The sequence below is a fragment of the Dendropsophus ebraccatus genome, chromosome 14 (genome assembly GCF_027789765.1).
Source record: "Dendropsophus ebraccatus isolate aDenEbr1 chromosome 14, aDenEbr1.pat, whole genome shotgun sequence".
Classification (NCBI taxonomy): domain Eukaryota; kingdom Metazoa; phylum Chordata; class Amphibia; order Anura; family Hylidae; genus Dendropsophus; species Dendropsophus ebraccatus.
Window position 1 is genome coordinate 9697881 of NC_091467.1, and position 23996 is coordinate 9721876.

General features: G+C 43.5%; 1 protein-coding gene across 5 annotated transcripts in view; it reads right to left on the minus strand.

The window, feature by feature from the left end:
• Positions 1-23996, minus strand: part of AATK (apoptosis associated tyrosine kinase) — a 94732-nt gene that overhangs the window by 45469 nt on the left and 25267 nt on the right. For 3 of the 5 annotated variants that reach the window (XM_069953521.1, XM_069953525.1, XM_069953526.1), the window contains exons 2-3: positions 10789-10937; positions 2478-2619 (exon numbers count right to left, since the gene is read on the minus strand). In XM_069953521.1, coding sequence (XP_069809622.1) covers positions 2478-2619; positions 10789-10937 — 291 coding nt within the window. Of the gene's footprint in view, positions 1-2477; positions 2620-5797; positions 5996-10788; positions 10938-23996 lie in introns of those variants that run through there. The other 2 variants (XM_069953523.1, XM_069953524.1) reach the window with 2 other exon arrangements.

Below are 23996 nucleotides of genomic sequence, written 5' to 3' on the forward strand. Positions count from 1 at the left end.
ATGGGAGCATGGTGACCTGAGCACCCATAGAAGAGATAGAGATGGAAGCATGGTGACCTGAGCACCCATAGAAGAGATAGAGATGGAAGCATGGTGACCTGAGCACCCATAGAAGAGATAAATATGGGAGCATGGTGACCTGAGCACCCATACAAGAGATAGAGATGGGAGCATGGTGACCTGAGCACCCATAAAGGAGATAGAGATGGAAGCATGGTGACCTGAGCACCCATAGAAGAGATAGAGATGGAAGCATGGTGACCTGAGCACCCATAGAAGAGATAGAGATGGGAGCATGGTGACCTGAGCACCCATAGAAGAGATAGAGATGGGAGCATGGTGACCTGAGCACCCATAGAAGAGATAGAGATGGGAGCATGGTGACCTGAGCACCCATAGAAGAGATAGAGATGGAAGCATGGTGACCTGAGCACCCATAGAAGAGATAGAGATGGAAGCATGGTGACCTGAGCACCCATAGAAGAGATACAGATGGGAGCATGGTGACCTGAGCACCATAGAAGAGATAGAGATGGAAGCATGGTGACCTGAGCACCCATAGAAGAGATAGATATGGGAGCATGGTGACCTGAGCACCCATAGAAGAGATAGAGATGGGAGCATGGTGACCTGAGCACCCATAGAAGAGATACAGATGGGAGCTTGGTGACCTGAGCACCCATAGAAGTGATAGATATGGAAGCATGGTGACCTGAGCACCCATAGAAGGGATAGATATGGGAGCATGGTGACCTGAGCACCCATAGAAGAGATAGAGATGGAAGCATGGTGACCTGAGCACCCATAGAAGAGATAGATATGGGAGCATGGTGACCTGAGCACCCATAGAAGAGATAGAGATGGGAGCATGGTGACCTGAGCACCCATACAAGAGATAGAGATGGTAGCATGGTGACCTTAGCACCCATAGAAGAGATAGAGATTGGAGCATGGTGACCTGAGCACCCATAGAAGAGATAGAGATTGGAGCATGGTGACCTGAGCACCCATAGAAGAGATAGAGATGGAAGCATGGTGACCTGAGCACCCATAGAAGAGATAGATATGGGAGCATGGTGACCTGAGCACCCATAGAAGTGATAGATATGGAAGCATGGTGACCTGAGCACCCATAGAAGGGATAGATATGGGAGCATGGTGACCTGAGCACCCATAGAAGAGATAGAGATGGAAGCATGGTGACCTGAGCACCCATAGAAGAGATAGATATGGGAGCATGGTGACCTGAGCACCCATAGAAGAGATAGATATGGGAGCATGGTGACCTGAGCACCCATAGAAGAGATAGATATGGGAGCATGGTGACCTGAGCACCCATAGAAGAGATAGATATGGGAGCATGGTGACCTGAGCACCCATACAAGAGATAGAGATGGTAGCATGGTGACCTGAGCACCCATAGAAGTGATAGAGATGGAAGCATGGTGACCTGAGCACCCATAGAAGAGATAGAGATGGGAGCATGGTGACCTGAGCACCCATAGAAGAGATAGAGATGGAAGCATGGTGGAGTCTGATCATGCAGTATTTGATACCGATGGGTGAAGAAGTTGGAGGTAGCTTTAGGGAGTCCGGGTGGATATAGCCTTCCATGTTTTTCAGGACTCTCTAGGGTGGCCTCCAACTTCTTTAGACGCTGGTATCAAATGCAAAACAATCAGATTAGAGCATGTTCCAGTTGCGCTCCTCTCTAGGTAAGCACCATGAGCTTCCAGATCACTATAGATATTAAAATAGGTTGCACAAAATTAGAAAAACATGGCTACTTTCCCTCAAGAGCGGCGTACCAGGCTGTGTCTGGAACTGCTCAACTCCATTGAAGTGAATAAGACTGGGATGCTATACTGTAACTAATGGACAGGGGTAACCATGTTCTTACAAGAAGACATCTATGTTTTATTTTCATCTTGAATAACCCCTTTAAGAAATCTTGCCATAGACATGTAATAGATATGGGCACCTATTTGGGGAACATGCATATTATTTAGCATAGGGAGGAAGACCACTTCTATAGGAGGAAAGTATGATAGAACAGGTTACTATAGAGTCTCAGCATACCCGGGAAGATCTGACCTGTATGGCCAACTTCTTAACTTCTCCGACCCCAACAATAACTTATTTAACCTAATACTAAGTAATGGGAATGAAATGCGTCAGAGACTCAAAAATGTAACCTGATGTTTCCAATACATATAGAGAGATTGTAGTAATGGGGAAGGGAAAAAAACTTTGGGTGCAATAAAAATGTGTCTGGTGGCAGATCAGATGCATCAGACATCATTGCTTCCTTGGCTCTGACTCCTTGAGGAATAAAAATGATCGGAGTTTCTCCTAGGTACATGATTGTTACCAAACTAAAGTCATTAGGAAGATCGTCACAGCTGGAACTGACTCATTGATCCAGCAAAATGTATGGGAACACCAATGAGGGGTGGATGTGGACCCCATAGCCGTACCTGATCTTGCCGGCTGCTTGGACATCGGCACCGAAACTTCTGTAAGAGGAAGGACATAAACTTCTGGTCCATTTTGTGTGGCTGGAGAACTCTGGATAGAGAATTCTGTGGTGTAGTCTTCTCCCTCCACATTATCAAGCTCCTGAAGAGGACAAGGGACATTTATGAGACAAGAGGTGGGACCACATGTTAGCCACCACCCTAAATATTAACCTCTTGTCTGACCGATTGGAAAGTAAAGACCATAAGCCGTGGCCGTCTCAGCATTTGCATGTTAGGCTCATCCTGTCATATGCTAAAATAACTTATACTACTGAGTATCAAAAGACTGCAAAGGACTTAAAGGGAATCCATCACCATGAAAATGCTACCTAAGCTATCACCATCATGTTATAGAGCAAAAGGAGCTGAGCGGATTTATATATATCTTTATGGGAAAAGATTCAGTATTGCTTGTTATTTATTGGGTGAAATCTCTGATGTTTCCATGCTAAAGAGTCCAGTCCATTTTGTGACCCCGCCCACTGGACTCCTTATCACAGAATGATCAGGGATTTTCAATCAAAAAGTTACAAGTTTTACTGAATCTTTTCCTATAATGTTATATATATATATATATATATATATTAATCTGTTCAGTTCTTCCTGCTCTATAACATAATGGAGATAGAATATATAGCATTGTCTTGGTGACAGGTTCCCTTTAAAGGGAACCCGTCATCATAAAAATGTTATTTACATATCGGTATCATGTTATAGAGCAGAAGGAGCTGAGCAGATCGATATATATCTTTATGCGAAAAGATTCAATATAACTTGTAGTTTATTGGATGAAACCTCTGATGTTTCCATGCTGAAGAGTCCAGTCCATTGAGTGACTCCGCCCACTGGACTCCTTATCACAGAATGAGCAGGGATTTCTATCAACATGTTACAAGTTATACTGAATATTTTCCCATAAAGTTATATATCAATCTGCTCAGCTCTTCCTGCTCTATAACATGATGGTGATAGATTAGATAGCTTTGTCTAGTTGACAGGTTCTCTTTAAAGGGGAACACCTAAAACATACATTCATTATTTATAGTGTTATTTTTAGAAAAAAAAGTTTAGACTGGCACACTGGTAAGATAATTCATTCTTATATGGGACCCCAATGGCTCAGTGTAGCCAGTTTACCCCTCATGTCACAGAAAGTCATGATTCGTTCACCAACTCATTGCCCAGACATGAGCATGTAGGTTTTAATGGAAGACATTTCAGTAGTCACATCCATAACCCATGGTCTCTTCACTCTTCATTGACCATATAGAATTGCAGCCAAGTAGGCACTTGTTACCGAGACCACCATTGGTCTAGGTACCTACTAGAGATGAGCGCAACCAGAGCAGCTCCAGTCCAATCGTTCAGCATTTGATTATTGGTGGCTGGGGGAGTTAGATTCTGCCCTAGGGAGACCGGGAAAACATGGATTCAGCCTATAGCCTATGCCTGTATCCATGTTTTCCGAGACTCCCTAGGGCTTCGTCAAACTTCTTCAGCCACCAGTTATCAAATGTTGAACCATCGGACTTGAGCTGCTCTGGTTGCGCTCATCTCTAGTATGTACATGTCGCCCAGGACTCCTGCAATGGAGCATTAACCCACATTCTGTGCCCACCCAGCCCCCCTGGTACATGAGGCCATACTGGGGGGCTTCATTTACAATGCAGAACACCCTTAGCTATTTGTATAGGGTTCAGGAGTTGCTTGGAGTAAACAGGGTTAAATCCTGGTCAGTTTTCGCCACCAATAAGGAACCAGAGTCGCGCTCAGAAGCCATGCAGATCTGATTAATTCTGCATGACTTTGTGTGGCATTGCAGCTGGCACAGGAATTACCCACGTTCTGGGCATAGGAGATGCCAGCTGCTGCTTGTTTACACAGCAAGGAAGCTGCACGCAGGCCCCTGGGCACCATTACACTCCTGGCCATTTCCCCACATGGGAATTTTATACATAACTCCACATTTTCTGATCATCCCCAGAGATTTCCTATACATATAGGCGTCCATCACTGTCCTATAGCCTGAGCCATTCAACCTACAATAAGGGGCTCCGGCACCTACGACTACACCGCTGGTGGTATATACGGTATGTCTCTATATAACATACCAGACAAATATGGCTGCGCTCCAGTAAGCACCAAGTATCTCCCCGCACTCAATGCCCTCAGCCTGTGCCGGTCACCGCAGATTAACATCTGTACGTCAGGAGCGATGGAGGAGGTTATATAATACAGACCTTTCTCTTCCTTCTCATCTCATGGGGGCCGAACGCTTGTATTGTTGTGACTTACGTAATTGTATGCGGGTGCAAAGAATAAGAAACACAAAGAAATGGAGGATGAGGAAGATGGATAAAAAGATGGATAGATGCTAGATAGATAGATAGATAGATAGATAGATAGATAGATAGATAGGAGATAGATAGATAGATAGATAGATAGGAGATAGATAGATAGATAGGAGATAGATAGATAGATAGATAGATAGATAGATAGATAGATAGATAGATAGAAGATAGATAGATAGGAGATAGATAGATAGATATATAGATAGATAGATAGGAGATAGATAGATAGATAGATAGATAGGAGATAGATAGATAGATAGATAGATAGATAGATAGATAGATAGATAGGAGATAGATAGAGAGATAGATAGGAGATAGGAGATAGATAGGAGATAGATAGATAGATAGATAGATAGATAGATAGATAGATAGATAGATAGAAGATAGATAGATAGGAGATAGATAGATAGATAGGGGATAGATAGGAGATAGATAGATAGATAGATAGATAGATAGATAGATAGATAGATAGATAGGAGATAGATAGATAGATAGATAGAGATAGATAGATAGATAGATAGATAGATAGATAGGAGATAGATAGATAGATAGATAGATAGGAGATAGATAGATAGATAGATAGATAGATAGATAGATAGATAGATAGGAGATAGATAGATAGATAGGAGATAGATAGATAGATAGATATATAGATAGATAGATAGGAGATAGATAGGAGATAGATAGATAGATAGATAGATAGATAGATAGATAGATAGATAGATAGATAGATAGATAATTATACCACTGATAATACATTGCACCTGACTATAATAAGATCCCCTTGTGTCAGGAGTGGTAATACCCCGGCCCATCACTGATGAACAGGGGCACAAACCTGGATCTGTGCCAGCGAGTACCCCCCCGAGCTGTACACACACACACACAGTGACAGGCAGCAGTGGTGACACACGCTCTCACGCCTACCTCTTCATGTCTCCAAGAAAAGCCTTTAATCCCGAAAGCTGCCCCGGCTATTAAGTAGGAGAGAGTCAGCATGTCAGTAATAGGGTTCCGGGGACCCAGGGGTGATTGGTGCTGCCATTACACACCCAGCGATTCATCTGGCACTGCCCTGCCAGGGTTCCCCGTCACCGCCTGGCACATTAACAACGCTCAGCTGAGCTTCAAATCAAAATCCAGGGACTGTGCTGGAAATGAGGGGAGGCGAGCTCCTCATCACTTTTTCTTATATAGCGGTGAAATGCCACTCACTGCCCACTCTGTGTGTCAGATACCTCCCCCCGCACGTGCTCTCACAATACCCCCATTATCTGACCGCTCACTGCCCCGGCCTAGTGCACCATCTCTGCCTGAACAGCAAGGGTTAATGCCCAACCTGCTTAAAGGAAAGCATCATCTGACCATAGTATACTGTATACAGAGTCCTACAACCCCAGCATAATCTGACCATAGTATACTGTATACAGAGTCCTACAACCCCCAGCATCATCTGACCATAGTATACTGTATACAGAGTCCTACACCCCCAGCATCATCTGACCATAGTATACTGTATACAGAGTCCTACAACCCCCAGCATCATCTGACCATAGTATACCGTATACAGAGTCCTACAACCCCCAGCATCATCTGACCATAGTATACAGAGTCCTACAACCCCCAGCATCATCTGACCATAGTATACTGTATACAGAGTCCTACAACCCCCAGCATCATCTGACCATAGTATACTGTATACAGAGTCCTACAACCCCAGCATCATCTGACCATAGTATACTGTATACAGAGTCCTACAACCCCAGCATCATCTGACCATAGTATACTGTATACAGAGTCCTACAACCCCAGCATCATCTGACCATAGTATACAGAGTCCTACAACCCCAGCATCATCTGACCATAGTATACAGAGTCCTACAACCCCCAGCATCATCTGACCATAGTATACTGTATACAGAGTCCTACAACCCCCAGCATCATCTGACCATAGTATACTGTATACAGAGTCCTACAACCCCCAGCATCATCTGACCATAGTATACAGAGTCCTACAACCCCCAGCATAATCTTACCATAGTATACAGAGTCCTACAACCCCCAGCATCATCTGACCATAGTATACTGTATACAGAGTCCTACAACCCCCAGCATCATCTGACCATAGTATACTGTATACAGAGTCCTACAACCCCAGCATCATCTGACCATAGTATACTGTATACAGAGTCCTACAACCCCAGCATCATCTGACCATAGTATACTGTATACAGAGTCCTACAACCCCCAGCATCATCTGACCATAGTATACAGAGTCCTACAACCCCCAGCATAATCTTACCATAGTATACAGAGTCCTACAACCCCCAGCATCATCTGACCATAGTATACTGTATGTATGAGCATTACATATATTAATATGGCCAATCATAAAACTAAAACACACTACTACCCCCAACATGACTCTCCACTGGACTAACCATAATGCAATGCTATTGTTCCCCATATATAGGACACTACAACCCCCAATATCAGCCGTCCACACATGACCCTAATACAATGGGGGAGATTTTTTAAACTTGGTGTAAAGTAAAACTGGCCCAGTTGCCCCTAGCAACCAATCAGATTCCACCTTTCATTTTCCAAAGAATCTGTGAGGAATGAGAGGTGGAATCTGATTGGTTGCTAGGGGCAACTAAGACAATTCTACTTTACAACAGTTTGATAAATCTCCCCCTATATGCATAGAATACTACGACCCCCGACATGACCATAATATAATTCCTCTGTAAGTCTCCGCATAGGACACTCCAACCCCTAGCATGGCGCAACCAGAGGACAAAACCAGAGTACATTTCTATTAAAAATGTTCTTTCAAATCAACTGGTGTCAGAAAGTTATATAGATATGTAAATTAATTCTATTTAATAATCTCCAGCCTTGCAGTACTTATCAGCTGCTGTATGTCCTGCAGAAGGTGGTGTATCCTTTCCAGTCCGACACAGTGCTCTCTGCTGCCACCTCTGTCAATGTCAGGAACTGTCCAGAGCAGTAGCAAATCCCCATGGAAAACCTCTCCTGCTCTGGACAGAGGTGGCAGCAGAGAGCACTGTGTCAGACTGGAAAGAATACACCACTTCCTGCAGAACATACAGCAGCTGGAAGGCTGATGGCTGATGTCTTTGTATAATATTTTTTGAGAAATCAAATAAACCCTGCCTAAAAAACTTCTCTGTACCAGATTTTTTGTATTGACATAGTAATAATAATGACAACCCTTTATGATTAATAGGATGAGGATGTTTTGGTGGATGTATTTTTCAGCGCTCTCACAGCGGTGCCCACCCTCATTTTTGTATACAGGGAAATACATAATGGAAGATTTATCAAGACCAATGTCTCATATTTCCAACTTAAAGGGAACCTGTCACCAAGACAATGCTATCTAATCTATCGCCATCATGTTATAGAGAAGGAAGAGCTGAGCAGATTGATATATTACTTTGTAGGAAAAGATTCTGTATAACTTGTGACATGTTGATTGAAATCCCTGCTCATCCTGTGGTAAGGAGTCCAGTGGGCGGAGTCACTCAATGGACTGGACTCTTTAGAGATTTCAGTTAATAAACTTTAAGTTATACTATAAAGATATACATCAATCCGCTCAGCTTCTTCTGCTCTATAACATGGTGCCAATAGCTTAGGTAGCATTTTCATGGTGATGGGTTCCCTTTAAATATTCCCCTGCCAGTGCAAAGGCATGCCGGATGTAAGTAGGGAGCATGCCCACCATCCCGCATCTCTTCGCCCCCCTTGTGAACAGCATCAGCAAAAAGGTCACCATTTTTCATACGCAAATTGTCGATTAACAACTGTTCGCCATCTTTGCCTGCCGCGCAGCATAATAAATCCCCCTTACTGACAAGTTTCCACATACAGGGATACGGCAGGGACACACAATGTGATCAGCTGATTGTCAAGGGACCCTTCTAACATATAGGGCTACATTCACACATCCAGTATACGATATCTGCAATCATCCTCAATTCATCAGTATTTTTTTTTTTTTGACAGATTAGCAAATAAGGTGAAGGTGATAGTTAAAGGGGTAGTTCACAAAAAAAAAAAATCTTTCAAATGAGCTGGTGCCAGAGATTTGTAATTTACTTCTCAAAAAAAAATTCCCAGTCTTCAAGTAATTATCAGCTGCTGTATGTCCTGCAGGAAGTGGTGTATTCTCTCCAGTCTGAAACAGTGATCTCTGCTGCCACCTCTGTCCATATCAGGAACTGTCCAGAGCAGGAGAGGTTTTCTATAGGGATTTGCTGCTGCTCTGGACAGTTCCTGACATGGATAGAGGTGGCAGCAGAGAGCAGTGTGTCAGACTGGAAAGAATACACCACTTCCTACAGGACATACAGCAGCTGATAAGTACTGGAAGACTGGAGATTTTTTTAATAGAAGTAAATTACAAATCTCTGGCACTATCTGGCACCAGTTGATTTAAAATAAAACATTTTTTTTTTGGTGAACAACCCCTTTAAATAAGTGGGAACGGTTTTAAATGATTACTCATACACATTTTTATGGGTTTGTGGACCTTACAGATGTTTCTTCCAAAAAAGGAGCACCCCTTTAGCAAAAGTCTGGTGAAACTAGTGATCAGTCTTTCATCCCAGTTTCTGGATGAACCGCCGTACATTCTGCCGTGTATATTACTCACCAAGTTGTCGATCTGCTAAATAAAACATCCGTAGCAAAAAAACAACAACAAAAAAAAAAAAAGATGAGAGAATGATGACATGTAGCTACAAAACAATAGACAGGTGGTCTCTACAAATGTGCACAGCCATGACCCACACCAGACAACTCCACAGAGGGCAGGGATCAGCATAGGGATAACTAGGACTCCAGTACCAAGTCACAGAGGGCCCCAACAAGTTAAATGGTTTTGTTTTTTTAATATTTTTTTTTCCCCCTTAGAAAGAGCGCCACCCTAGGTTGTATCTGGTATTACAGCTCAGGCCCATTCACTTGGATAAGACTGTAGTGAAATACCAGACAACGGTGGCGCCAAAACAGAACCCCATAGTATAAGTTACCACTTTGTACCCCCTTCCACCATGACTGCATCTGAATGGGTGGACTAAGCCCCTGGGCATGGAGTGGGCATGATGCCATCCAGTAAGTGGCGGGAGCACCTGTTCACCCGACTGCTGCTTAACAGTAAATGGGACGACAGGGTTTACAACATCAATAACAAGGTGGAGAGATGTAGCAGAGCTGACTTTGTCAATGTAGCAGGCATAGTGTATCTATTAGAGTAGGTTCACACTACGGAACCCGAGCTGAGAATTTCCGATGGATTCCGTAGCTCGTACCCGTTCACGGCCGCTCGCCTCCCCGCCCGTGCCATAGACACCATTTTATGCACAGGCGGATTCCGCATTATGCCTAAAGAATTGACATGTCAATTCTTTTGGCGGATAGCGGAATTGGGCCGCCCATTTGTCTATGGAGCCGGCAGAAAGGTGCGCGGCCGTGAAAGGGAACGAGCTACGGAATCCATTGGAAATTCTCCGCTTGGGTTCCGTAGTGTGAACCTACCCTTAGTATGGTTCATGGGGATGCATTATATAGACCAGTGATGTCCAACATGGGGCTCCCCAGCCATAGGGCCGAGGCTGGTCAGGCATTCTGGGGGTTTTAGTCCGCATTGTTGGAGGCCGTTCTAGACTTTCAAGCAGTGTTCCCCAACATGGGATAAATAGAATTATGTGACAGGGACATAGTCTACCCATCAAGCACAAAGTCTGATGGATTCCCTTATTGATGACTTGAGTTTGCCTTCCAGTATCAGTGTCAGCTCTGCTACATCTGTATAACACAGCCCTCGTTCTACAGAAGGCTGCGGCACACTGAACGCACACAGAACACCCTCCGGCCACCAATCCTACCTGGAAGGTCCCTACCTTGAATCCAATGTCCCCCTTCTTGCAGCACAGACAAGCCAGCATGAGGAATATGAAGGTGATGAGACCGGAGAAGGAAACCGCCACCACCGCAAGCGAGGATGGCCAGGACAACTCACTCAGCGGCGCTCCATCTGGAGAAGAGAGGAAACGCAGAGAACGTTAAAGAGACACCACGCCCTGTGAGATGTATACGGACTGGACAAATATAGACTAAAAACATAATGCTTAGATCTATGCTTATACCAGATAGAACACATGAGCAGGAATGTCACCGTTCGGGGCCTCAGGAAAGCTGGATGACAACCCTTAAAGGGGTAGTTCAGCCAATTTATTTTTCTTTCAAACAAACTGGTGCCAGAAAGTGCCAGAGATTTGTGATTTACTTCTATTTAAAAAAAAAAAAAAAAAAAAAAAAAAAAAGTACTTATCAGCTGCTGTATGTACTGCAGGAAGTGGTGTATTTTCCCCAGTCTGACACAGTGCTCTCTGCTGCCACCTCTGCCCAGAGCAGGAGAGGTTTTCTATGGTGATTTGCAAAAGGTCTGGACAGTTCCTGACATGGACAGAGGTGGCAGCAGAGAGCACAGTGTCAGACTGGAGAGAATACACCACTTCCTGCAGGACATACAGTAGCTGATAAGTACTGGAAGACTGGAGGTTTTTAAATACATTTTCAGATCTATATAACTTTCTCATACCAGTTGATTTGAAAGAAAAAAACATGTCACTAGAGTACCCCTTTACGTATGTTAGATAAGATGGGAATACTTCTTTAGGGGAGCTGTAATAATAGTCACATGTTGTAACCCAGCTGCCCCAGTAGTGGCATACCCATCCCCAATGTATATGAGCAGTAATTGGTGTTTCAGTACTCTGGGTGACACCAGTTGGTGGTGTAATGGGGTCCATATTCAGTGCTAATACCTAACAATTTAGTAAAAGTTGTGTGCAGATTCTAGTAAACTTTTCCAAGGCACCATGACTGTCTTGGCACCAGATGGCGGTATAGTACAGGGACGCTCAGCCATGATCCTGCAGCTAAGAGCATTGTCAGACAATCAGAACTTTACAGCCACACAATCGGCCCTTGTTTTTTAAAGCCGTGCCACCAGAGAAGTCAGGACCGAGCCCTTTCATGTGATAGACTAGTGTCCTGCCAAGCAAACACCATCCAAGCACCATTTACCGGCTGGTAAAAATGTGCTAGTAGGAAGCCCTGTTAGCGCAGAAAATCCTGTTAGTGCACACAATGGAGCGAGCGGCTCTGGCCGCACGCTCCATTGTGAGCAGTGAGGAATTCGGATGCGGGCGCGCACTGATGACCCCGCATCCGAATTCAGCAGCAGAAAAGATCATCCGGCTGGTAGTGCAGAACCGTCCGGGATGATCTTCTCTGACACTGGCCATTCCGTGACAGAACGGCCGGTGTCTCACATTGTGTAAACATAGCCTAATACTGTAACAGTAACCACTTTGTGCCCCATGTAGTATTTACACCCAATCTGGACTCTCAGCTAGTAATCAGACCCCCTTTATGCCCTCACATAGTAGAAAGGCCCCATGTGCCTCCAAATAGAAGAAAGAACCTCCTCTGTGCCCCAATATAGTAGTTTGGCCCCTCTGTATGTCCATATAGTAGATAAGCCCCCACTGTGCATCCATATAGTAGTTACAACCTTCTGTGTCCTCCATATGGTATTTAGGCCTGCTCTGTGCATCCATATAGTAGTTAGGCCCCACTTTGCCTCCATACAGTACAGGTGCCTCCTATGTCCCCATACGGTAGTTGGACCCCTTTGTGTGCCTTATATAGTAATTAGGCCTCTTTGTGCTCACACATAAAATTTGGGCCCTCCTGTACCCTTAAACATTAGTTAGGCCCCATCTGTGCTCCAATATAGTAGTTATGTCCTTCTGTCTCCACATAGTAGTTAGGCATCTCTATTGTGTTTAGGCCTCTCTCTGCAAATAGCAACTTACCAGTAGGTAGTATCCCCGATGTAGTTACTCACCCACCCTGTCTGTAGTCTCCCTGGTAGGTAGGAAACCCCCTTGTAGGTAATCCTGTCCTAGTAGGTGGTATCCCCCATGCAGGCATCCCCCAGTAGGTAATCCACCGAGTATGTAGTATTTCCTATGTGGGCACCCCCCTGGTAGCCACTCCCCAGGTAGTTAGCTCCACACCCCAAGAAACTGTATACCCCAAATTAGACACCCCCTGTAGGTAATCCCTCTGTTAGTTATCCAGTGCCCTCACCCCAGTAGATAGCATCACCCATTAGGCATCTCCTCTCCAGTCAGGGCCGGCGCCAGCACTGGGCTTTCCTGGGCAAGTGCCGGGGCCCACAGCGCCTCTAGGGGCCCAGAGAGGGAGAGGGGCCAAGTACTGTAATGTTCAGCCCGTTCACTGTAGTGCAGGGTAAGCTAGCTGAACATCAGAAGATAGAGAAGGAGCAGGACCTGTTGGTGTCTTGTACAGAATGAGAGAGTGAGAGATGGGGGGGGGGGGGGTTTGGGGGGGGGGCATGGGGGTTAAAGGACTTGATCACATGACCTGCAGGTCCTAAACCTTACAGTGTGGAGAACAGCTCGGAAGCGAGAAAGAGGGAGAAGGCTGAGCTGTAAATGTGTGTGTGTGTGTGTGTGTGTGTGTCAGTCAGTGTGTGTGTGTGTGTGTTTGTCAGTCAGTGTCTCAGTCAGTGTCTGTGTGTGTCAGCTAGTAATGTGTGTGTCAGTAAGTCAGTCAGTCAGTAATGTGTGTGTTAGTCAGTGTCTGTGTCAGTAATGTCTGTTTGTGTATGTGTGTCTCAAGTGATTGCGCATAGTGGATGGATGGATGATAGGTGCATAGTGGACGGATGATAGGTGCATAGTGGACGGATGAGGGGCCTACTGAAGCTCTGTCGCCCAAGGGCCTGCAAAAACCTGGAGTCGGCCCTGTCCCCAGTAGTGGGCCTTCAAGCTCAGTTTAGCTCCTATACACTTGAATGGGAGGTGAGCTGCAGTGACATGTTGCCACCGCTACACTGTGAGCAGAGAAAAACTATGTCCGACCGTAGTTACTGTGTAGTGTGGGTGCAGAGGAGCTGATTCTCACTGTGATCGCTGTCCCCCCCCCCCCCCCCCAAAACCATCACCCAAAAAATAAAAATTACCATGTTCCCTTACTTTCTCTTTTCTACATAAAATACACATATTTGGCATCGCCACATTGGTAACAACCTGAGCAATGAAATAACTTTATTATGTCTCCCACCTGGTGAATACTGTCAAAAATTTAAATATCCCCACAGTAGTTGCATTTTGTTAAAGAGGCATACCAGAAAAAAATTGTTGAAAAAAATTCAAGTCCTCCAGTACTTATTAGCTGCTGTATGTCCTGCTGGACATGTAGCCACGGCGCTCCTGCATTCATCTCTCTTCCTTTCACATGTGTGATGTCAGAATAAAGGACTAATTTGCAGTATTGCAATGAGTGCATACTCTTATTCCTAGTTGTTTCACATTATAGAGCTGCGTTCACACTACGTATATTTCAGTCAGTATATGTATATTACAGTCAGTATTGCAACCAAAACCAGGAGTGGATTAAAAACACAGAAAGGCTCTGTTCACACAATGTTGAAATTGAGTGGATGGCCGCCATTTAATGGCAAATATTTGCTGTTATTTTAGAACAACGGCCGTTATATTAAAATAATGGCCGTTATTTACTGTTATATGGCGGCCATCCACTCAATTTCAACATTGTGTGAACAGATCCTTTCTGTGTTTTTAATCCACTCCTGGTTTTGGTTGCAATATGAGGACCACAATACTGACTGAAATATACGTAGTGTGAACCCAGCCTAGTAGTGTAATTATATTCTTGTATATAGGAGCAGTATTATAGTAGGTATATTCCTGTATATAGGAGGCAGTATTATAGTAGTTATATTCCTGTATATAGGAGGCAGTATTATAGTAGTTATATTCCTGTATATAGGAGCAGTATTATAGTAGGTATATTCCTGTATATAGGAGGCAGTATTATAGTAGTTATATTCCTGTATATAGGAGCAGTATTATAGTAGTTATATTCCTGTATATAGGAGCAGTATTATAGTAGTTATATTCCTGTATATAGGAGCAGTATTATAGTAGTTATATTCCTGTATATAGGAGCAGTATTATAGTAGTTATATTCCTGTATATAGGAGCAGTATTATAGTAGTTATATTCTTGTATATAGGAGCAGTATTATAGTAGGTATATTCCTGTATATAGGAGGCAGTATTATTGTAGTTATATTCTTGTATATAGGAGCAGTATTATAGTAGTTATATTCCTGTATATAGGAGCGGTATTATAGTAGTTATATTCCTGTATATAGGAGCAGTATTATAGTAGTTATATTCCTGTATATAGGAGCAGTATTATAGTAGTTATATTCTTGTATATAGGGGGTGGTATTATAGTAGTTATATTCCTGTATATAGGGAGCAGTATTATAGTAGTTATATCCCTGTATATAGGAGGCAGTATTATAGTAGTTATATTCCTATATATAGGAGGCAGTATTATAGTAGTTATATTCCTGTATATAGGAGCAGTATTATAGTAGTTATATTCCTGTATATAGGAGCAGTATTATAGTAGTTATATTCCTGTATATAGGAGCAGTATTATAGTAGTTATATTCCTGTATATAGGAGCAGTATTATAGTAGTTATATTCCTGTATATAGGAGCAGTATTATAGTAGTTATATTCCTGTATATAGGAGCAGTATTATAGTAGTTATATTCTTGTATATAGGAGCAGTATTATAGTAGGTATATTCCTGTATATAGGAGGCAGTATTATTGTAGTTATATTCTTGTATATAGGAGCAGTATTATAGTAGTTATATTCCTGTATATAGGAGCGGTATTATAGTAGTTATATTCCTGTATATAGGAGCAGTATTATAGTAGTTATATTCTTGTATATAGGGGGTGGTATTATAGTAGTTATATTCCTGTATATAGGGAGCAGTATTATAGTAGTTATATCCCTGTATATAGGAGCAGTATTATAGTAGTTATATTCCTGTATATAGGAGCAGTATTATAGTAGTTATATTCCTGTATATAGGAGCAGTATTATAGTAGTTATATTCCGTGGCCCCTCTTCTCTGCTTGCGCACGTTTTGCGGGGATTGTGGTCGCTGACCGGCACAGTGATGATGTTTGGTTAGGGACTCATGTGTATCAGAAGACCTGCACGTGGTACATGAGGCAATATGGTTTGGCCAAATTATATACTAACTTCTGATGTTGGTTTTAAATGTAGCTGAACAAGCTTTCGTGTCAGCCATGGGTGCGATGTGCAGCCATTTCTGTCTTTTTGGCTTGTGCATATTATAGTAGTTATATTCCTGTATATAGAAGCAGTATTATAATAGTTATATTCGTGTTTATTTTATAGCACTAAACAATCTGTTGCTTCTAGGGAACCTACATTATGAAATAGTCTGTTAAAGTGTGTGTGTGTGTATGTATATATATATATATATATATATATATATATATATATACACACACAGACACAGTATATTATCTTTAATGCACCGTGGAAATAGCCTGGATCATTATGGTCAATTTACTGTCTGGCTACACCATTGATGTAGACAAATGCACTTTTCCTCTTTTCAACATAGCACAAAGCAGCAGGAAAACACTGACCTTTATTGATGTCTCTATGCTACATATGATAAGCACATCTACAAGTGCTGCCCACTTAGAACAATAAACCTCAGGAAGCCACATTCAGTTCAGGTCTGTCCATAACTATGAATTTTACCAACAACTATAAAAAAGCAGACAGCCTTCCAAGATGTCAACTGGATCTAAGGGCCCTCTTACACGGAACGATAATCGGCCGAATCGGCCCTGTCCGGCCGATTATCCTTCCGTATATTAAACACAACGATCAGCTGATGACAACAATTATGAGCTGATCGTTAATATAGGTTTTGACTTATAATTGTCAGGCACTGACCGCGCATCGCTACATGTAATACCAGTGCGCGGCCGCCGGCTGACAATATGCAAAGTGTATCCATTACCTATCCATGGTCCACTTCTCCTCCTGCGCTCTGTTTCTCCCTGAGTCCTGCGTGCTTCAGCTTCAGAGCGGCCTCTCATAGCTGAGCCAATCACTGTCCGGGACTGCCACGGCCAGTGATTGGCTGTGTGGCCTGTCAGCTAAGACAGGCCGCTCTGAAGCTGCAGTGCGCAGGACTCGGGGAGAAGCGGACCACAAGAGGAGCCCTGGACCATGGATAGGTAATGTATGCAGTTCAAGCAAGGGCTGCAAGGACATCGGTAACAATGTCTGTGTAGCCCTTGTTAAACAATTATCGGGCCGTGTAATAGGCCTAGTAAATGAGCGCCGATCTAGCAAATTAACGCTCGTTTACAGTTATTATCGGGCCCCCATCGCCCCATGTAATAGGACCCTAAGACTGGAAGAGATCCAACGATCCAGGCTAAAACAACTGATAGCCTACCCAGAGGATAGGATAGGTTATCAATAGTTTATTGGCGGGATGCCAGCTCCTGGCTCCCCTGCTGATCATCTGTTTGGTGCCCACACTACAGTGAGAACAGAGCCAGAAGCAGCTGGTTTTGTTACCTGTGTAGCACAGTTCTGTACTTCAGCCTCAGCTCCTTATTACTTCAATAGGAGCTGAAGCAGTGCCCGTGGATAGGTCATCAATTGTCTTATCCTGGAAAACCCCTCTAAGTGATCCTAAAGCCCCTATTACATGCGTTGGCATCGAGTGGGTAAGAGCAGGGCGGGTTGCCGGGTTGATCGTTAGAACGTCCAGGCAGCCCATAGAAGATGGCGGTGGTCTGCTGCTGACGCTTTTATTGCACAGAGCGATGGCAGCATGTCGCTGCAATCCTTATCGTTTATTTTTCAACATGTTGAAAGACAACGACAGACAATGATCAGCCAACATCGTGCATTGTCTTCTATTACAGAAGAAGATTATCGGTCACACCGGCCAATATCGTCCGAATACGGCCGATAATCACTTTGTGTAATAGGGCCTTAAGGTGTACGCAAGATTAAGTTATGAATCCAATCACCTATCCCCATAGAAAACCTCTCCTGCTCTTGACAGTTCCTGACATGGACAGAGGTGGCAGCAGAGAGCACTGTGTCAGACTGGAAAGAATACACCACTTCCTGCAGGACATACAGCAGCTGATAAGAAGTAAATTACAAATCTGTATAACTTTATGAAAACAGTTGATTTAAAAACTTTTTTCTCTCTGGCCTACCCCTTTAAGTTGCTACTGCTAATAAATTGTACTAAAATTAGATCTACAGCCTGTTTATACCCCAGAGCTGCATTCTCAATATTGCAGGTTTCATAGCTTGAAATCTCCCAGCACCTATTGGTAGTTATTATTCACATAAAGATTACAATGGGAATTGTAGTCTATACACTAAACACTGCACAGGAATTGGGTAATTCAATTTCTTTTAGCCGGAGTGCCCCTTTTAACTGGTATTGCCCCTTTCATGATTAAAGGGGTTATCCAGCGCTACAAAAACATGGCCACTTTCTTTCAGAGACAGCCCCACTTTTGTCTCCAGCTTCGGTGGGGTTCTGTAACTCAGTTCCATTGAAGTGAATGGAGCTTAATTGCAAACCGCACCTGAACTGGAGACAAGAGTCGTGTTATCTCAGAAAGGAAGTGGCTATGTTTTTGTAGCACTGGATAACCCCTTTAAGGGAATAGAAGCAATGCTGAAAACAGTCTCTGGTCTTCCATTCAAAGTAACTGGTGCCCCCCTGTTAATAGTGTACAGGTGGGGTGGGCTGTGGCAGAGGATAGACCCTCATAGACACACATAGGACGTGATAGGGCAGGCTACGTAGCCTACAGTCAAAACTATCTCAGGTGGTCTTGTGAACCACAGCAACCAATCACAGTTCAGCTTTCATTTTCAGACCTGCACTGAGAAAAGGCAAAGGTATTGGTTGCCATGGGCAACAAAGGCAGATAGTATAGTTGGCGCAATGAGGGTTAAGATGGTGGTGTATTGTGCTTGGAATGGAGCAGCCTGGATAAGAGGAGGGGACGGGGGTGAAGACGCTACTGCCTGCAGCTGGGCCATTACCATTCCATCACCAGGAACAAGTGCCGTGATTATTTCGCCGCTGAGGGAAAGAAAGGAGGCATTGACAGGCGGGAGCGAGGGAGGGGAGCGCGGGAAATCAGGACAGGGGGTGCAACCTTACAGCTGGCTGGGTGGCAGGGAGTATGGGCGATGTGGGACTGAACAAAATTCCATCGTGACTTTTCTTTGTTGTATCCAACTTTTCCAGCTCCTGAATGGCAAATCTTTAGCCAAAGAAACTTAAAGGGAATCTGTCACTATATTTATGCCGCCTTAAATGAGGGCAGCATACAATAGTGACAGAAATTCTGAACAGAATGTTGTATTACCAATCATTCTGTTCAGCCGTTCTCCTAATATGCAGGAGAATAGGATTCTTGCCACACCCCTCCCCCCGCCATCCAGCTGCTGATTGACAGGTGACTGCCCTCACACAGCATGGATAAATAACTGCCAATCAGCAGCTAGTGGGAGGAGTTTTCTGCTTCTCATGAATATCCAGGACTACTGAGCTCATGCACATAATGGAGAGGACTAATTATTGTCCATGTTATTCAGGAGGAGATCTCAGGGTCAGCTGCACAGAACAATGTAAGTGATACATCATTCCGTTTAGCTTCTCTGTCACTAGTTTATGCTATCCTGAGATGGGACACCATAAACCTACTGACAGAGTCTCTTTAACCTTTCACTCTACAACAGGGATGGGGAACCTTCAGCCCTCCAGTTGTTGCAAAACTACAATTCCCATCATGTCCTTCGGCTGTCCAGGCATGATGGAAATTGTACTTTTGCAACAGATGGAAGTCCATGGACTGCTCATTCTAGGCTATGTAGTCATGTGGGCGGTCCTACACAGTGACTGACAGATCTCTCTACATGCACATTTATATATAGTTGTCAGTCACTGAGTAGGACCGCCTATATGACTATTAACCCCTAGACGACCTAGGATGTACCTGTAGGCCCTGGCCGCCTGTCCCCAGACGACCCTGGGCGCATAGGTACGTCTTGGGTTCTAAAGCTTCATAGCAGGTGGGGGCCGGGTGCATTCAGTAGCCGGTCCCTCACCGTTAATGACAGGCTGCACCGATCGCGCTGAAGCCTGTCATTAACCCCTTAAACGCCATGTACTGACAGGAGTGTAAGTGACAGGAGCAGTTCCTGTTACTTACCGATTGGGACCCCTTACCGATTTGGACTCCTGTCACTTACCGATTGTGACCCCCAATCGGACAGCACAGCGGAAGGTAAGAGACCTCCGACGGTCCGTGAAACGATTGGGATCCCTGCAGTTACACTGCGGGGATCCCAATCGCTTTCACGGACCATCGGAGGTCTCTTACCTTCCGCCGTGCGGTCCGATTGGCGCTCTGCTGATTGGGTCAGGCTCAATCAGCAGAGCGCCTATTGCACTGATCAATGCTATGTCTATGGAATAGCAATGATCAGTGTGTATAATCTATTGATTGCATGTAATAGTCCCCCAAGGGGACTTAAAATGTGTAAAAAAAATAAGAAAAAGGAAAGAGGTTTTTAAAAATACCCCAAAGCCCCACCCCGATAAAGATTAAAATCACCCCCTATCGTATAAATAAAACATATAAAAATAATGACACAAATAAACATATAATATACGGTAGCGTGCGTAATTGTCCGATCTATTAGAATATAACAATCGTCATCCCGTACGGTGAACGGCGTAGACGAAAAGAGGGAAAAAAGCGCCAGATATTGCTGATATTTTGTTACATTATACATATAAAAAAATAATAATTAAAAGTGATCAAAATGTTCGATCTACACAAATATGGTATTAATAAAAACTAAAGATCATGGCGCAAAAAATTGATACCCCATACAGCCCCGTAGGTGAAAAAATAATAAGCGTCACAATAGGCCCATTTTATTAATAATTAATTGCAAAAAAAAATGATTTAATGGAAAAAATAAATAAATAAAACATTAGAGAATCTGTGTAACCTGCATGTGGTTGTGTTCAGACTGACCTATAGAGTAAAAGTATCATGTCGCTTTTACCATATAGTGCATTACGTAGGCACAGGAACCCCCCAAACGTTACCATATTGCATTCTTTTTTTCAATTTCACCAATTTATATCTTCATAAATAATAATTTTGGGGTTCCATCATACATGTTATGGTAAATGTAATTTCATGGATGCTTTGATGCTCTAAAGTCAACTGTGTGCTTACTTAAAGGGGTACTCCAGAGAAAAAAAATAGCTTTCAAATCAACTGGTGTCAGTAAGTTAAATAGATTTGCCATTTCCTTCTATTTCAAAATCTCCAGTCTTCCAGTACTTATCAGTTGCTGTATGTCCTGCAGGAAGTGGTGTATTCTCTCCAGTCTGACACAGTGCTCTCTGCTGCCACCTCTGTCCATGTCAGGAACTGTCCAGAGCAGCAGCAAATCCCCATAGAAAACCTCTCTTGCTGTAATATATTAGATAAACAAATAATATTTAAACCCAATGGTCCATATGCGAAATGGATGAAAGAATTAGAAGCAGATGATAGGAAACTAGCATTTATATGGTCATTCAAAGCTTTACATTGCATATCACATATTGGAGCGGTTCTTAAAACTAGATTACATTGGTATCTCACGCCGATTAGATTACACAAAATATATCCCGCAGCCTCCATGTTGTGCTGGCGTAATTGTACTGGTAATGGTTCATTATTATGCATTTTATGGGAGTGTCCACAGGCCGGCAGATACTGGAAGGAGACCTCTGCCTTAATAGATGAGGTTTTTCAATTCCATATCCCCCTAACCCCTCAGTGTTACTGTTATTGGATATCCATCAAATTTTACCAATTCATCCTATATTGCTATGTAAGATAGTAACAATTGCCAAACTAATATTAACAAGGTATTGGAAATCACCTAATATTCCCAATATAGTAGAAGTATGAAGAAGCCATAGCATATGGGAGAAACTCCATCAGTCTTTATACATTGTTATACAAGATTAGTTATGTTCTGTTATGTTCTTTTTCTTATTCTTGTTTTCTTTTTTACTTTGATGATTAATATGTTCTATGCTGATGAACACTGTTTTAGATATATAGATCTCCTGCTATTCTATATACGTAGTTTCTGACTTGTATTGTATATGATAGAGCTCAAATATCTTTGATGCAACTTTAATATGATGTTGTAGTTCTGACTTTTACTATATGAAAAATTCTATAAAAAAAGATTGAAACAAAAAACCTCTCTTGCCCTGGACAGTTCCTGATATGGACAGAGGAGGCAGCAGAGAGCACTGTGTCAGACTGGAAAGAATACACCACTACATGCAGGATATACAGCAGCTGATAAGTACTGGAAGACTAAAGATTTTTGAATAGACTTCTGCCTCCTGTAACATTATTAGCGGGGGTAACGGTCTTAAATTTCCCCGTTTTGTTCAGTTTCTGCTGCTGGGTACAGCACGCCATCTGCTGACCTAAAAAACTGCATCTGTCCATCTGCCATCATTCTGCTTCTATGTTATTGCTAATTTTGCTTTACAATGATGGCATTTGAGTGTATTTATGACAATGTCCCTGGTTCTCCTGCTGACTCTACCATTTGTTCAGCATGGCACATAGCAAGACGGCACATTCCCTAACAAGCAGCGCCAATGTAATGCTTCTGCAACCTGTATGGATACGGCAGCCTGATCACAAAGCACTGAACCCCTAGCCGAACCTGCAATCAGGGACCGGCAGATAGTGCCCCTTGGGTGCTTACCTCCAAACACCCGACCCTTATGGCATGATAATGTGACCAACACATACTGGTCTGTTACACCAAATAATTATCGGCCGCACTTGGTTGATTACCGGCCAATCACTGTTTGGTGTTAAGAGATCACGACCAGCCAACATTCATGATGTCAGCTGATCGTGGTCTCTCAACATGCCCAATCATGACAGCGATGGTCTGCAGCTTGTCACTCCGTGTCATCAGAGCAATGGCAGCAGCAGACAGATGCTGACTTCTATGAAGCTTCTCCTGCAGCTCCTCCACACTCGCTGTCTGTGCATGTAATGCTGACAGGATCCATATCAATAGTAGGCACTGATATGGTAGCACTGGTGATACCTGTAGTGTCCCACTAAGTTCTGCTTTCCACCTGTAAAAAGGTATCTCTGTCCGGTGTCACACTCTGGGATGATGGGTGCCTTTCCCCACCATCACCACTTGGTGTCTCACTCTCCCCTGTTCTTTGTGCACAGCTGGAGGGAGAAGGGTTACCTTGGTTTGTTTCACTGTTGTGTGTTAGCCAATCACTAGCTTGAGTGCCACACACTGCTCTTACATATCACACTCTTACACCTCACTCTTTTCTGGTGGGAGGGTCTCTTTTTATCTAGCTGTCTCCAGTGAAGGAGACAGAGTTGCTGTTGCAGCACAGCTGGGCCTGGCTTACGTCAGGGCCTGGGGTTTCTAGTCAGTTGTTGGAGTCGGAGAGGGGCTAAAGTTCTGTTAGGTTCCTAATACAAGGGCAGATGGGGGTACGATCAATGATGTAAATGAGTGCCGATCTGCCAGATCAGCTCTCGTGTACTGGGCCTATTACACGGGACCGCCGTGGCCAGTGATTGGCTGAGCTGACAGGCCGCTCTGAAGCTGCAGCCTTGGTGCTGGGACGCATGCAGAGCGCAGGAGGAGACCGGGAGCATGGACAGGTAATGTATTAACTGTTTGTTTAATCGTCAGCTGTCGGCCATGCATAGCTATTACACACAGCGATGCACGGTCGGCGGCCGATGATTTTAGGTCTGGGGTGTTCAAGCCGTCTGAACCATGCACAGGTGCCTTAAAGGAGAAGTCCGGCCAAAATTTATTTTTTATATGTTATTACTTATGGAAAGTTATACAATTTTCTAATGTACATTAATTATGGGAAATGCTCATATACTGCTATTTCCCTTAATTTAGTGTATCAGGAAGTGTTAGAATTCTCTCAGAAGCAGTGACGTCACGACCAACGGTGTAATTCCTATGGAGTGT